We start from the raw sequence: 17633 nt of genomic DNA, 5'->3' as shown, positions 1-17633 counted from the left end.
AGAATTACATCTGTAGTTGATGGCCCAACAGAAGAGCTGTGTACAGTGCACATCTACTGACTTTCAGAAAGTCTCAACTGCTTTGGATTCCTTTGAGAGACTAAGCTCAGAATGATACAAACCTCCTGGCACCTGCTCCATAAAAATCTTAATGTATCCATTTTCTGAAACAGATCCAAGATACTGGACAATGTTCCGATGCTTTAAATATTTATGCAGTGCTATCTCTTCATGAAGAGGTTGAGAATATCTAATTAAAAAACAAACCAAAACAAACCATTGAGAATTTCATCAGGCAGGAAAAGGTTCTAGACTACATTTAGATGGTAGTTTACCAATAGAATGGATTTTAGGGATATCAATCCAATTCTCAGTAAACATCTTGTCCATGGCCTTCAAACTGCAGTGAATTCACTGCCTATTCAGAAAAAGTATAGACAGGTTTCAGAGGAACCCTGATGGACAAACCCTCAAGGAATTTATATGTGTGTGTCTTCTGTATCAATATACAATACTGTCTTTACCACCAAAGCTCCTTTTATGCTTTTCCCCCCTTCCCAAAAAGAATACTAATGAGATACAGCTGCAACTTAACCCCCAATGTATATCTTATTCTAGAATTTATGTTATGCATATCATCAAACTGTAATATTTATGATATATATCATCTCTCTTTAAAAAAATCCAAGTGTTTTTTTCAAGAGTACAGTTGACTATCACGAGGAAATAATAATCAAATTTTAGTATAGTTGGATTTTACAAACTAATGACAAAGAAACACATACTAAGAAGAGCAAGTTTTCAAACAACTGCAGCTTTATTAGCAGCTGTGTACATAGAAATAGATTAGGTGTTACCTGCTGTCTCTTTCAGGTATTTCTTTGATGGCTATTCGGACTTGGTTGCTAAGGTCTCTTCCAGCATAAACTATTCCGTAAGTACCTTTCCCTAGGACTACCCTGTCACCATTCTCATCATAATCATATTCATACTGCAAGCAGAAAAGATAAACAAATAAGCACAGAAGTTGTTACTATGAACACCTGACATTATAGAGAGCCCTAAGGGCAGTTTTGTACTGAGCTAGTACAGCACAGAGGGGTTACTGCAGTACAGCTGCAGGACAGCAGGTTCTCTCCCAGCCTTCTCTCCCGGCCCCGTGCATTATACACCTTGTGAAGTTTCCATCTTCCTAACCAAATTCGAGATATATTCATCCAAACAAGGAACACAACACCAAACCAAATGCCATGAAACAGTGCTATCAAAAAGTATCATCTCTAAGAACTGCTGACAGAGCCTGCAGAATACATAATAGATGGAACACAACCATAATTTTGAAACCAATGGTTTAATACAGAGATAAAAGAGCTATTCTCATTACTGGGTGGGTATTATTTTAAGACCCTAGACTCTCATTTGAGCTTAGCCACAGCAAGATTCATTTTTGACATACTCCCCCCTCCTGATGAGTTGCTCCAAAAGGCAAAAAAAAAAGTTCAGCTTCTCAAAAATGATTAAACATGGAAAGTGGTGATTTCCAGTGCTGCTGAAACATGCTGGGTCGTATTTCCAGCTGAGTAAGTCAATCCTGATTCACTGACTACAGTGAAGTGACACTAATTTACACCACCTCATGGTCTCGTCCCATGTAGTGACCTTGTCACAGAGCTCTCCTGCTACAAAGGTCAGTGAATGATGCTTACTAAGAGTACATCCCAGACACTACATAAAACCAAATTTCTTATGGAAGCTGGGCTTAGCAGCCTACCTGTGATTCAAATCAGGCAACTGATAAAGGATATTGAAAACAATAGTTTTGCAGAGTTAAGAAAGGAATTGGACAGTTTTATAGCCTCACATATTATCAGGAGTACACAGACCTCCCCTAATGTCTTCCCAAATCCAAGCAGATGTCCCATATGGGAAAACTGCAAGTATTCTCTGTGGCTTCACACGAATTCTTAGTAAAAAAACCAAAACAGCAAACGTTTTCTACAATGGCCATAACTATTGGTATTTCTGTCAAAGACCACTTTTCCTGCTTTTTCCAGTAAGACTCCCTGACACAGAATACAGCCTTGGGATCTATTCCCTTGAAGTGTCTTCCCAGTCCATACTGCAGCTCTGCCACTGCAATGTCCATGTGTCACTGACATTCCCCCCCCCTCTTCACCTCAGCAAAGATGTCAAGTTTCATGCTGCTGTGTGGAATGTGCTAAAGAAAACCCATCTGTCGTTTATCCTAACAGCATATTCTGCTCAGTGGAACCAAACTCCAGCTAGCACAGCTTTATTACAGTTTCATTTACCATATTTCAGCACTTCACGGCTCATAACATAATCTTGTTATACGATAGGCATAACTGACCCCAAATGACACATGCAAAACTTGTCAGGTTCTTTGGCAGGAGCATCTCCAGCTTTCACAGCTATCATATGACATAAAACTGTGCAGAAAAAAGACAGCAGTCACATTGCAGAATTGAAGATTGACAGCAACCCCATCTGCAACAGACTGGTCCTAAGCCAATGCTGTAATTACTGCAGAGAAACCAATATTCTCCAGTCTGAGACCCACAATACATGAAATCGTTGGGATTTATAGTTCAATGCTAGTTAGTAGACAGTTCAATAGGCTTACATATACTAGATGCCATTTCACATTTGCCTCCTCTTGTTGCAACAGCTACAAAGATTGAATAAATCACTGCTGGTTGCCAAAAGTCTGAATATGTGATCCACTGGATGTGCAATCCAACCATTAGGTATAAGTAAACAAGTCTTCACAGCTGACCTTCAGTACAAATGTGGAAGGGCAGAGTGGCCTCCAGGATATCCTATCTGGGGTACAGCAGGTACTCTTAAAGTGATAGGGACTTCTTCAGTATCAATATACAGAAGTGAATAGTCTAAGGTAGACAAGACTGACACGTCCATTCTTCAAAATACTTGTTAGCTGTAGGACTAGACTGTACTTCATACACAAGACATACAACCCCTTGCAACAACATTCTCAGAAGGATTCTGACTGAAATTAGATCTTCTTCCCCCAGACTGTGCTGGAGGTTACTTCTTCCTCTGCCCCACATAGAAACAGTTGTATTACACCAGTAGGAACTTCCACTTTCTCTGCACTGGTTAAGCCCATCAAGACCATACAAAGCTCCATTTTCCATGTTGTCGCTTCTAAAATGTAAGATCTCAGGCTGCAGAAGACATGAAGTGTCTTAGCTCATTTATACACTAAACTAATTAATTCTTCCCTTCTATATCTTGATTTCTGTTTTCATGTCCTAACCTAAGACAGTAATTACAAGGTGACAATTGTGAATATGTCAAGATATGTAGAATGTTTAAATATTTAAAATTAGTTTCTGTAGTCATATCTCTATGTGTCATTCATCCACGTGAGATTGTTTCCTGCTGTGTGTTGTCAAGCTATTTTTTCAGTTCAGTTTCTAAAAGGCTCAAGCCACGCTGAACTCACTTTGTCTGAGAAACTATTACACAGCTGAACAGACTGTGTTGTTTGGAGATCATCCTGCTATTAGCTACATACATAAGTGTGCAATGTAAAATCTGCAGCTATAGATAATACCCTGCCTGCACCAAGGCAGAGCCCTGACCTTATGTGACACCACAGATGTGCATATTAAGTTGGGCTTAAATGATGTGCACATTTGCCCTTTTCACTTCAGGACAAATTCTGTGGCCACTATGTACAAACTCCAGTGCACAATGTCATCTTCCCCACCATGTGCAATTACATTCAACAGTACAGGAGAGGGTTTTCTACTTTCTTAATCCTCTTTTGAAACCTCAAATACTACAAAAGGTTCCCTACCAGAAGAGCCTAAGAGAGTTGCTGGAACGAGACACAATCAGAAAGACACCCAGCTCAAACAAACCACAGTAGGGTTTTCATGATCATTAATCAGATTGACTCAATTTGCTTGACCACAAGTAACATTTTCAAGCTACTTCTTATGGTGGCTTTTCAGATTTCAAAACAAGAAAGAAGTACTTAGTGCTACATGCATGTATGTACTTAGTGTTACAAATCTGGACATCTGCTCTAAGGCACTCTCTTATGAAGACATGGATTCACCCACCCTAACCTGAGCCCACATAAAAGGTCAGTAACACTTCCCAAGCTGGCTGTGGTTTTCCCCCCTCCATACTTATGATAAAGAGAGCCTACAGCTACTGGGCTCCTAACATGAAGTTACAGTGATAAGAAAGAAGCACAGTGTATTAAACTAATCCTAAATATCTGCAAATCTCTGGGACTGCAGCCTGTTAAATGAAATCACATGGAGTAGTAAAGGTATCAGGCAACAGCTAGAAAAACAAGTACCTTTGCAAATGTTTTTTTTCTAGAATTTATTTGGTATTTTATCTTTTTATCCATTTAAGCCAGCTGATACCAGTCAATTCTCATCTACAGATTGTTTGCAACAAAATACACACTCAGTAACATGCTTCATTAGGGAGTTACACATTTCACAGTAGTAACAGGACCACTTCATTAAAAAATGTGGGTCTTTTCAGATGAATGCAAATCTCATGTACAAATAACTTTGTAGGAGTTTAAATTTCATATACAATTAAGGAGTTTAAATGCTATTTATTACTTATCTAGTATATTGATATGAAAATCAGGGAAGACTGAGAACAAGTTCCAGAGTTCCTAGATCTTCTACCTTTGACATACCTCCAATGTGTCTCCATCTATTTCTCCTTCTAGTTCCAAAGTACTGCCAACTGCATCAGACAAAATTTCTTTCACCAAACCACAGAATCTAAAAGAGCAATAAATAGTACAGGATCAAAGTAGAATATCCTTTTGGAAGATTAAACAGATTCTTCACAAGGTGGCCTTTGCTCTCACGCCAATAAACTGACCAGCATGTTCACACGTTTCTTTCATTACTGACTTTCTCCATATTTATCCCATTTTCAATTATGAAGAACATCAAACATACACTGAGAAGCCTCACTATTTATCAAATTGCTTTATTTGCTGTAGCAGAACCCAACAGTTGCCTGCTATTGTAACTGCACAGTAAAATCTTGGTAGATCCAACTCAAATACTGTTTTCCTGTATACTTTTGGTTGCAAGTGTGGTTACTCAGTATTTCTGAAAATCAGATGTTGTGGTTTCTTCTGAGACATTCAGAAGGCCAAAAGTATAAAAGTACTAACATGTTTAGAAGAACAGAGGTTTTTTTCTAATTCCTAGTTCTCTGGGGTGGAGATCCTTAAGTACATCAATATTTTTCCTGTAGTTCCTGCCTGTGCCACTAGCTTTTTTCCAAATTCTGTAACAAATGGTACAATTATTGAAAATTATTATCTAACACTCTCATCTCTTTTATTGACTAACAGAAATGCATCTCTCAAACAGACTCCTGTAGTGCACTGAATAAGGCACAAAAATGTAACCATGTGTCACAAATTGCAATGACAAATTAAGGCTGTGGAGGTAGCAGTAATTTTAGTGTTTCCTACCCCTTATGCAACACACTCTACACAAAGCCAATAATTTTCTTTAACCCGAGTTTGTTCCACATAATACATATACAGTGATTACTGCAAGAAAAGTGAATCTACCATTCAACTCCAAATATGTGTATTAACAACTCCTACATCATTCAGAAGGTTTATATGCAAATATAAGCCATAAGGAAAATTTGGTCTGTAATGATTTAGGCCTGAAATTCAGTTAGCCTGGTCACTGTTTAGAGACAACAGAGGATCAGAGAATACTTGACTACAGGTGCAACAATAAGACAGATCTGTGACACAAAGTAAGTTAGACATTTTTATCACATTTAGTTGCTCTTACTTAAATCAAACTGAACGGACACATAAGGTAACCTCAAACAACATAGAACCTTACATCAGACAGCCAATATACAGAAAAACAATACAATAGTTATAAATTAGAATAAGGCAGGTAAGCCTCTTCTCAGACCTAATGACTTGTAGATAAACTACTGAGAATCAGACAACAAATGTGTTATTAAAAATGTAACAACCTTAAAACATCAATGAGTTTAGCTCACTGCTTCTTCATCAAGAAAAAAATAACCAAAGAAACAATTATTTTGTCAAGCAAAAATGTCAGCTTTCAAGCTTTACTAAATGAATTCTCTTTAGGACGTAAGTCAGGCATGCAACTCCCATACAAACTGAACTCACCTACTACACTGGTTTTCTGTAGAAAAGTAGATCTGAAAGTCATCAGAGTTGTCATGGACATACAGAAAACAACATCGTTCATCAAACTTGGAAATGCTGTAAAATTCAAATTAAGAAAGTATTATTCTGGATGTAACTATCGGAAGAAATAGAGCAAGGAGGAGTTAATACTTTTGAATTACAAACACTAAAGAAACATCTTTCTCTCAGTTAATTACCTCAGAGAGGCAGAATACAATTATATATATCTGCTTTATACCTAGAAGTTTTGAGTTTGTTTCTATATTCTATAATCCTACCTCCAATTCAATAAATAATAAGCCACTGTTTCCTTTGGTAAAATATTAGTTTATCTGAAGTGGATTGAGGTCAGTTTGTTGTTCCCCTCCACTTCCATTTTGCCACAGTTCTGCCAGATTTCTTGGTGTTTGCTGACACCTCAATCGAAAGTGAATTGCTTTGACACTAATGTAGCTATCCCAAAAGCCTTTTTTTTCCAGCTTGAAAAGTACTTCATGATTTTGTAATTCCATTGCTCCTCCAATAAAACCGAACTGGGAAATACCTACAGTGTAGCAGATCCTTCTCAGTGTATACCTTTTATGGCCTTCATATTCATAAACAAGTGTCAGGATGACCAACATTTACTCCAAACTGCAGCAGTAATTCTGGCAAAGGGTTTATTTATGGCATACCCTGCCTTATCAGTGTCACATATATCCCATCTAAATGCACTGAAAAGTGAAGTGCCATAAACCACAGTATCAATTTGAAAGTAAATCTATGAATTAATCTCTTATTCCAACCACTTGCACTTTAGTATTATGCTACATAATCCCAAACTATTACTCTTGGTACAGGTATTTTCAGGCATTAAATTAAAAACATATTTTGGATTCTTGACGGATCTGTTTAGTCAAACTCTTTGTTTATCCTCTGTTGAGGCAATTAGTTAAAGTGACAGAAGACCACACTAAGGTTGCTGCATGTTACATGACCAACTTGTTGAAGCATCATTAACGGCTACATTGAAAAAGTTCCAAAAAATTCAAATTTTACCAGAAAAGATTCGTTTAGAAGTATGTGAAAACACACCATGCCATTCTGTGGTTTCATCCTTCTATAGCGATTTCTATTCTAACGAGACACACCTGACACGAGAACTAAGTGACAAAGCAAGACGACTCTTCCAAGGGCAAATACAGGATAGGCAAGACAGCATCTAAGTAACAAAACTGCATTATAAACAGTGCCATGTGTGTGGTATGTTAGATGAGCTGGTTAGTATAAATACAATTTAAGGGGTTTGATAGAGTGTATGTTAACTGAGACCACTTTTTTTTCTAAAACTAATGCAATTTCAAAAGTATAGGAGTTTTAAGTAATCACATACAAAGCAAACATCTAATTCCACTAAGTTTAAAAAAGGCTGCCTCTTTGAGCTTTTTAATCCCCAGAAGTGATCAAAAATCAAAGCAAATGAAATGAATTGCTTGCTTCCATTTGATTAGTTATCTTTCTCAAAGATTAATTTCTGTGCATTGTGTTGACTGAAGGTAATTAACATGGTACAGAAACTTCATGCTGAGTTATGCTCAATCAGCTCCACAGACTTCAGAAATGACAACTTCCCATCCACTTGCATTGAAGTAGTAGAATAAAATATCACATAGAATTCACTTTAACCAAAACCTGCTTCTTTTTAGAAAAAAAATACTGGAGTTATGGTAGACTCTATGCCCAAATCCACAACTGTAGGCTTTCATGGCAACCACCACTCACATTAGTCAGAAAAACACTTCTTAACTGAGCTTATTTGCTTGGGCAAAGAATATAAGGTCAGGGAAGACAAATCTGGGACCTAAAACCTAGGCACTTTAGGTGAAGATTACAGCCTAGAAGCCCTTCACTGTCAGAATTACAGAACCCACTAAGTATCTGAATTTATGCTTGTACTCAAATCAGAAAGCTTTTCAAGCACTTAGGCTTCTGCACTCACACAAATGGTCCCAGACAAGAGCTATTCATGTCCCTGGAAAGCCCAGATCTGCCAATGTAGTGACTCAGGAACTCAGAGAGAAGGCAAAAGCCCACCTGGTGTTTCCTGTAGTTACACAGTTCCTCTGGTTCTCAGCTGCACCTGCATAATTCAGAGAGCAGCAGATAGGCTTCATTTTCTTTTCTCTCCTGCTGTTATGTCTCTCACCTTTCTGGCAACAAAGGTGCCAATTTAAGATACATAAGCCAGCTTCTAAGTGTAGTCATGTAGTCATGTATTTTAGAACTGTTAGTAACAAATGTGAGTCTTTTTTATCCTCTCAGAACAATCCTGTTTTTCTATGCAATATCCTGATGTACCTAATCTTTTTTGGCACTAACATTTTGACCCATTTACTTGTGCCTAGTGTTTCCATTTATCTAGGCATCACAAAAATGGAACTATTTTAACTATTTAAAGGTTAGTTCTTCAGAAACTCCACTAGTAGCCTCCTTCCAGCTCAAGAATTCTTTTCTGTCCTTAGCACAAAGTGCATCCATGCCTCATTTAATATTTCTCTAACAATCCAAGTTTTAGCTGGAAGGGTTTTAGATAAAGCCATATCAGAAGCATTTCTGAATTCCAAATAGGAAACAGGTAACGTGGGTTCTTTTCTTAAAGGAAAACAGACAAACCCTTCTTTCACTTACTGGAAGGAAACAAGAAGAGCTAAGAGCTCTTCCTTCCTTCTGTCTTTCGTAATTTTAAGTGCAGAAATGGCAGTAATTTCATTGAAAAGTTTAGAAAAATAGACAAAAAAACCAGTTCTGTGACTGAAAAGAGGTAGTCTGCCTAAGAATACACATGTCCACATGCTCCTCTTAGATGAGTATTCCTGAAAAAATGTACAGCTCTGCCCATGCATGGAAAGGCAAACTCTTCTGTGTTGACATTTCAAAGAAGGTTGGACAGAACAAGCTTTTACAAGAAGCAACGCAAAGCACAGATTTAAGGTGGAATCCAGATTTTCCACTTAAGGAAAATAAAAAACATATACAAAAAGGACATGTAACTGTTTTCTGAAATACCAACCTTATTCCCCTAATGGAAGAAGCTGTAAAATTCCATTCATGAATCTGTTTCTGCAAAGAACAAAGGGCTATAATCAACCACAGTTCAGCCTTGGCTTACTACTGAAAACAAGTCATAGCATGGTAAGCAAAAGAAAGTTCTTTTAACATCTCCCTTTTTCTTGATTTCTTCTCCCCCCATTTTGAAATAAGACTGATATATGGGTAAAGAAATTATACATGCATTGCTGTTTTATTCCCCTGGAAAAAAATGAATATAAACAGCACAGGGTGGAAATAAAGGCTGCATTTCCTCATGTAATATTAAATTCGAAGAATAAATCATGAAGTTCAATTTATCAAACATTATGTTTTGACTCAATACATCAATATTTCATACAAAACATGGAGCAGACTATGCCCTACTTTTATCTAGGCTCAATGGGAAAGGCATATTTCATACATCTCCCTAAGATGCCTTGAGCCAACAGCTTTGGCCCAGGGAGCACATGAGAGGGCAAACCAGAGGAAGGACAGCCTGCTCTAGGACTGTAGCCCTCCACATACACACACACATATAAATCTATAGCTTATAGTTGCACTTTATTTTGCACTGCCAGGTATGTACCACAAATTTCTTCCTTGACTGGAAACAGCAAAGTAGAACAGTGTACTGGAGAAACTGTTCACAGATCCAGGTAATTACGTGCTCTTGCCTTGCTCCAACATGCTCCTTTTCCACACTTTGCCTCTCCATGTTTTCAGTCTATTCTTCACATATGTTGCTCTGATATTAAGAAAGGAGGGCAAAATACACTGCAGATTTCAAGTTTTTCAACTGAAACTGAAATTATTTCTCATTTTTAGGAGCTTGCACTGTTAATAATTGTGCCTCCTCCTTTCCTAATCCCCTGTGCCTTACCCAATAATCCAAGACACCGAATATTTTATTTCTTGACACTTATTTGTCAAAGGCTGACATTTTTTCTAGTTTCTAATATTAGAACTGTGAAAGTTTAAAATGTCTAAAATATTCAACACTATACTGGGCTTTATCTTTACTTTTTATCTAACTTTGAGCTGCACCTTAAGAAAAACCATACAATTGTAGTAAGAAATATTCTGAGCAGATTAAATAACCCAAGCAGTTCTAAGAGACATAGTCAAGATAAGTTAAATCAGAACTAGAGGTCAAAATCACTTGAGTTCTAATCATATTCCTTCCTTTTAATTTCTCTGTAAAACGTCAACTTTCACATCTGCACAAAAGATATACTGAGGCTTGTGTTTCATAGAAATGCTGAAAAGTTTAATCGCTGCAAAATGCTCCAAAATCTACATGTAAAAATTAACTTCAAGCACAATGAATGAGAGCACATTTAACACATCTGCTGGCAGTTTTACCATTTCTGGGGGTGAGACATGCCACAAAGACAGAGACCTCTCATCTGCTTCATTGTTGATTGAAACATATGCAGGCTGGTAGACTTTAGTTGGTTCTATCACCAAAACCTGAAGAGAGAGAGCATTTTTCCTTAATAAAGCAGCAGGTAATACACTACAGCAGCTTCAGATACTCTGATTTAAGCAATGGGTAATCTTGAAGTCAGGCCTAAAAAATTGTCAAGGGAAAAAGAAGGGCAAGACAAGGCAGAAAAAGTCTGTGCTCTTATGTACAACAGAATAGCATTATCACAATTTGTTATAGGAAACTTAAAAGTATTCCTTAGAATGTTCTTAGGGTGTTGGGTTAAATATTTTTATAGCATGAAGATTAGCAGGATATTGGGTTTTGGTTCATGCAATGAAATAACAGGCAGTTAAGGCTGTAAGTATTGCATTTACAGTCTTCCAGTTCTTGTAATATCCTATCCAGAAACATAAAACATACAAAACTTGTTTAGACATAACATCTTACTGGAAATCTCAGTCCATTAGTTGTTTCTTTCGTTGCCTCAAAAATTATATCTAGCCAGAAAGTCAATCTTTCTTGTCTAGGAGAATGTTCTATGGTGAGCTTCTTGAAACGCTGAATTAACATCAGATTCTGAACTAATGATTTCAAGTACCTAGAATGCATTGAATTAGTGAGTTAACAGAGAGAAAACAAAATCTGACCAGATTCTAAAGCCACTTAACTGAGTTAGACATCCAAAAATTAACTGCAAAATTAAATGTACTTTAAAAAGCTATCATAATGAAAATGATAGTTTTGATTTTTACAAAGTTCTAGAAAGAACAGCAAGTTAGACAAAACCTTAAGTTATAATCTCACATGGATGTTCATGAGCAACAGCTTTTTGCAATAGTTATGTGAGTAGTTACATGGTGATTAGACAGAATATGGTAAGCTAGAAGATGGTGGGAAGGGGAAGCAGCAGGTAGCTAAACTCTGAAAACAATGGTTTCAAAATCTTTACACTATTGTTTCACAGGAATCATTACTACTTTCCAAACTCTTTCTTATAAAAGATGTGCCTCAATGGGATATAAACCCCTTGAGGTTAACTTAAATTCTTACCTTTCCCCTTCCTTCCCATAATAAATGAACAGAGTACAAAGTCAGAGTTACAAACAATCTATGATGGAAAAATCCAGTTATATGTATGACTGCAATGCTTTTCAAATTTGTGTATTTCCCCAGAGCTGTGTACTTGAGCTACAGCCTTCTACCACATACCACACTGGAGGTTTCAGCTTAAAAAGTTTCTCTGCTGCTTGTACTGCTTTACCAACATCATTAGCCAGCATGCTCACACTGAAGAACTGTCCCACATCCCAGTAATTGTTCATTTTTTCTAGGCTTCCTTTTCTTCCCAATAAACTGTTTAAACGTACACCTGTAAAATTTCAATTAAAAACCATGTTTTTCTATCAGTAAGACACTAAATAGTGGTTTTTACTGATGTCTATCAATCAAAGAATAATTTAAGACTTGATTAAGCAGTACTGATGAAAATAAAGTGGAGCGAGTTTTCCCCAGAAAACAAGATTGGCCAACACAGAGGATGGATCTGAAAATAACAACCCCAGTACAGTTCAGACAGTCAGAACTCCTCCCACACACAGTGTTAAAAAACCTCATGTGCTATCTGCCTCCTGATTCTCAGTGTAAGGTGCACAAATCTGTGCCCTCAAGAGCTGCACCTACTGCAAGAGACCCATGGCTAGAGGTTTACACAAGTTCATCCCAGAGTAAGGTCAGGGAAATGATTTAAAGCCACCTTTGTATTCTTAATCTCTACGGTTGAAATATGCATTTCAGACAGGATCTGATTCCAAATAAAATGTTCAAATATCATCTTCCTCAGAAGAACTGTGTATCTGTTTCTGTCACGTGATTTCTTTGTAGATGTACAGTGCTGTGCTTCAGTCAGCATATACATGGAAGATGTGACTACAGGCAGACAACGAGTAACTGTCCTGGTGGATTCTTCCAGGTGATACTTCCTATGGATCTCTTGATTTAGTGACAAAAGAAACCCTGTGGAGCCTTCCTTGGCATCCCTGAGGAGTCCTGGGCCATACTGTCTCTTAGAATCGCAGAATCGATTGGGTTGGAAAAGACCTCCGAGATCATCAAGTCCAACCCCTGGTCCAACTCCAGTCCCTTTACCAGATCATGGCACCCAGTGCCACGTCCAATCTCAGTTTAAAAACCTCCAGGGATGGTGAATCCACCACCTCTCTGGGCAGCCCATTCCAATGCCTGATTACTCTCTCTGGAAAGAATTTTTTTCTGATCTCCAACTTCAATTTCCCCTGGCAGAGCTTGAGCCCGTGCCCCCTTGTCCTGTTGCTGAGTGCCTGGGAGAAGAGACCAGCCCCCACCTGGCTATGCAATGGGATAACCTTGGTGGTGCAGTAAAAGCAGTTCATGGATGGTGCTGAATTTGGTCCTTCTCTGTTCTTCTCCCATCTTAGGGACCATTTAGATGGGCCATGTTGCTGTTCCAAGGCAACAAAAAGTAAAATGGTCCTTGAAGGTCCTTGTGTTTTGGACTGCCACCCAGGACCCACCACTAAAAAGCCTGAACCACCTTTCCCTCTATGCAACCCATCGATATAAATATGTTTTCTTCATAGGGAGAGAGGCAGAAAACTTGTCTGTGGACAAATGTGGATATTTACCTATTTTTCTCAGTTCCATTGAGCTTTCAAACTGTTGTCCTGCAACAAGCAGCAAAACTGCAAGGTTAATTCCAGAATATAGAGTTGACTGGAGTTCAAATCCTTTGCGATACCTGCAGAGAAGAGTTGAGAACTCACACCTCACTGTTCAGAAGAACTGAAATACTGCACAGCTTTGGTGGGTATTTTAAGCTATTAATTTAGTGTAAGGCTTATATGGCTAGATGGCATCAATGGCATTCTGTAAAGCACACTTCAAAGAAAGCAGCTTTTCATCTTAGGGCAAGAAAGAAAAACATCTCCTTAGCTTTATGTCCTGTCAGCTTGTGTAAGCAAAATGAATGGGTTACTACAAAACACTTAAATTCAATAGAACCCAATTTTATTATATTATTTATATCAGAAACATTAGTCTTCAGCGCAACTTTTAAAAAAAGGATTCCACAGCCTTTGTTTTAAAGCTTCACATTCATTAAAAGTGACTGAGATACAGCTGACCAAGGCTGAATGCACGGCATCAGCTGGTGCAGGATGAAGAAATCCACCTGAAGCTTTAAGTTCACTACTATCCATTTGTGTTGCATGGAGGGGAAAAGAGAGAGAAAGGGGAATATTTCACAGTTACAGTACAACCCCACACTGCTAACATTATTGTACTCAGCAACAGATTATATGAGGACACAAACATACCTAAGTGAACACTGTGTCAGTGAGAGTCTGTGTGCACATGAATGCCTTACTGTCTTAAGAAAATTCATATTACAGTTTATCAATACTTTTCCTTATACAGTAAGACACTGCATTTCCTGGGGATCCAGCATGGAAACCACCCTTGCACAGAGGACCAATATAAATTCCATGATCTCACTCCTACTTCATTTTGGCCTTGAAGCAGACTAATTGTATATATTCTCTATGAAGGCACAGGTGAATCATCATCACCCCAATAAATTAAGTGCACCATTTTATACCCATGATAGTTTATAAACAGAAGCAAGGAAATACATATCCAAAGATCTAGTGCTCAGTAAACCAATTACTCAAATAGGACCCTGATAAGTAGGACAACTGATCAAATTATTACAGCCCTGCTTTTCAAAACCAGAACTAAAAGTCTGAAAACATTTTTAAATAGATTTTTTGTAGGATTTTTTTCTGTTACCATTCAATGGCATGATCTCGACTATTGGTATCTTTGCAGTCAGAATCAAGAAACTTATCCTTGTAGATTCTTCCACATAAGCAAAACATGTCTGGAGCAGGGTGATCACACGTCTGCAGGACTTGAAGCATAACTTGTAGTGCCTTTTCTCTGTCACCTGCATTATTTCTCCTGAAATCAAATACAGAGAATAAAATGAGTTCAGGTCTCAAACAGTAACTGCAAGATTGGGGAATAACATTATCCCTCATCTATCCCACAACCCACCCTTCATTACTATATACAGACTTGAGTTTATTTAGACTGATGTGTGACTGCCGGTTGCTAAAAATGAAATGTATTCCCCTGGTTGACTTCTAAAAATGAAATGTATTCTCCTATCATGGGGCTTTACTTCCAGCTTATGTAAGAACTGATTTAAGCCCAGAACTCCTCTATGAGAAAAATCTGCCATCTAACTTGATTCCTTCCCACATAAGCAGACAGACCCTGCACATCCTGCAAAGAGAAACAAGAGCTGGTTTAGTGTTCATTCCTGACAATATACTTAACAAAAAGGGCCATTTTAAGCATTCAACCAGACAGATCATTCACCTATGTCCAAGATTTGTAATACTGATCCAGAAAGAATATCAGGAAATACCAATTAAGTGCAGGAGAAGCCTCATCAATTCAATTTTAGCCAAAAGAACGCAGCTCAATATTGAGCCTTGGAACTACAAGAATAAAAGGGCAAAACTGAACTGTATTTCTTTCTTTATCATAATTATTCAGAGTAGAAAAAGATTTGGCAAACAAACCACTGTAATACAGCTTCTTTGGGAAAATATTTAACAACTTTATCAGTAAGAAAACAGTGATTAAATAACATTTCCATTCCTTATTATTATTAAATAATCAGAATTTTCACCTCCATTCACTTTGCTGTTTTTCTAAGTTAGAATTCAATATTTACTGCAAAAAGTCACTTAGAACAAATAAAAATGTCTATTTGCAAGAGTAATGCAAACACAGCTTAAGAGTTTAATAGCCTCTTCAAAACTTCTTTTAATCACTAGAGAGATTTATAATATTTACCAACCCCTTTTCAGAACTGTTCACAATTTTCCAATTCCTACCTAGGTATCCATGAACAGGCTTACAAGAACTATGACTACTTTGACAGCAATACCAGTAGCAGAAAATGGTTTCTGCTAAATTCATTACTTGCATGCTCCAAAAGGAATAATATTTATAGTAAAGTGGCTCAGTTCTTTAGGTAACCAGCTGATGCAGTAAGACCAGTAACAACATCTGTGGCAAAATTCAGGCTTCTGTGTATGTTATGTGATGGAGAACATCTAATAAGATTAAACAGATTTGTAGCTACTTGTGCAGGCTTTATCCTGCCTTTGATGTCACTGGCAGAGCATAAACTTTCACAGCAAGTACTCAAATATTTTTTAAAGTATTTTTCTTTCAGATTAACTGTTCTGAAATTAATATCAGTCTTCTCTAATGAGCACACAAAAGTTAGTATAATTTTTGAGTTTTACAACAAATAAACAGAAGTGATCCTTCCCCTGTACTCTGTGTTGGTGAGGCCACACCTTGAGTATTGTGTTCAGTTCTGGGCCCCTCCGCTCAGGAAAGATACTGAGGTGCTGGAGCAGGTCCAGATAAGGGCAACAAGGCTGGTGAAGGGACTGGAGCAAAAGTCCTATATGGGGAGAGGCTGAGGGAGCTGGGGGTGTTCAGCCTGGAAAAGAGGAGGCTCAGAGGTGACTTCAGCACTGTCTAGAATTCCCTGAAGGGAAGTTCTAGCCAGGTGGGAGTTGGTCTCCTCCCAGGCACTCAGCAACAGGACAAGGGGGCATGATGGGCTAAAGCTCTGCCAGGGGAAATTGACGTTGGAGAGCAGAAAAAAATTCTTTCCAGAGAGAGTAATCAGGCATTGGAATGGGCTGCCCAGAGAGGGGGTGGATTCACCATCCCTGGAGGTTTTTAAATTGAGATTGGACACAGCACTGAGTGCCATGATCTGGTAAAGGGACTGGAGTTGGACCGAGGGTTGGACTTGATGATCTCTGAGGTCTTTTCCAACCCAATCGATTCAATGATTCTGTGATTCTAAGTTTAAAAGCATGGGGGTAAATCCACAGCACAGGTCACCGGGCTCTAACCACACCTGCTCTGAACAAAGCAGGTTCTTTCACCACGAGTACATGAGTTTCACCGCTGTTAATATGAAGACAGAAGAAGTTGAGTAAACAGAGCTTCAAACAAAATTAGACCCTTCAATGAAAGTCCAGCATCTCCTTGGTCATGTGTAACGTAGTCACAGAAGTTGGCATGGGTTAAGAGGTTTTGCTGAAAATAAAAGCAATGCATACCTAATAACTAAATTAGAGCACTTCAGTATGGAAAATCTAAAAATCACTGCTTCATGCTCAAGACAAACTGTGATTCAACTCTGTCTTGTATGAAAACAGGTTTATTGTTAACGCAAAGAGGTGCTCTGTACTGATTGAGAAAAGCATAAATTTAAAGAAAATAATACAATGCACAAAGCAAGACTGCTTAAAACAGAACACCATACAGATTAGCATCTCTGGTCATCAAAGGATGAACCAGTACACACCAAATACCACAGCAGGAGCATTTCAAAGAAAAAACAAGCCCTAAATAAACAGTGTACTAGGGGACTCAAAATTAAAGACTTCTATCTCTCATATAAGATAAGGAAAAATTATCATCAAAAATAAGTAACTCCCCAAAATTGAGCATATGGCAAGTACACACTTCTCTAACAGGATATTATTAAACAAAAATCAGTTAAGGTATCTTAATCAGTTTTAGGTATCTGCTTTTCACAGCATCAAAATTCCAAGAAAACCTCAACACACCAATTACAACAGTTTAAAAATTTAGGATCAGGTATCACCTCCTAAGTCCTAAAAAGAGAGGCTGAACCAAGGAAAAAAAAAAGACCACCACACAATTTATACAATCAGCAAATTCTCTAAGTCACTATGAAAACACACTTTTGGATTATATGCAGAACATGTTACGCTGGACCAAGACAGATTTTCATTTCTTATTTCA

The 17633-nt window shown here is 37.9% G+C and overlaps 1 protein-coding gene across 1 annotated transcript in view; it reads right to left on the bottom strand.

Annotated features, from left to right (window-relative positions):
- The window catches only part of MAP3K15 (mitogen-activated protein kinase kinase kinase 15), an 88322-nt gene that overhangs the window by 18529 nt on the left and 52160 nt on the right, over positions 1-17633 (bottom strand). The window contains exons 7-16 of the mRNA XM_071574147.1: positions 14550-14720; positions 13388-13500; positions 11937-12096; positions 11175-11325; positions 10661-10768; positions 9279-9328; positions 6209-6304; positions 4718-4805; positions 858-991; positions 123-250 (exon numbers count right to left, since the gene is read on the bottom strand). Of these exons, the coding sequence (XP_071430248.1) occupies positions 123-250; positions 858-991; positions 4718-4805; positions 6209-6304; positions 9279-9328; positions 10661-10768; positions 11175-11325; positions 11937-12096; positions 13388-13500; positions 14550-14720 (1199 nt within the window). The remainder of the gene's footprint in view (positions 1-122; positions 251-857; positions 992-4717; positions 4806-6208; positions 6305-9278; positions 9329-10660; positions 10769-11174; positions 11326-11936; positions 12097-13387; positions 13501-14549; positions 14721-17633) is intronic.

Source organism: Pithys albifrons, chromosome 1 (assembly GCF_047495875.1).
Source record: "Pithys albifrons albifrons isolate INPA30051 chromosome 1, PitAlb_v1, whole genome shotgun sequence".
NCBI classification, from domain to species: domain Eukaryota; kingdom Metazoa; phylum Chordata; class Aves; order Passeriformes; family Thamnophilidae; genus Pithys; species Pithys albifrons.
Note: the sequence above shows the minus strand (reverse complement) of the source record. Positions and strands in the feature narration are given on the sequence as shown.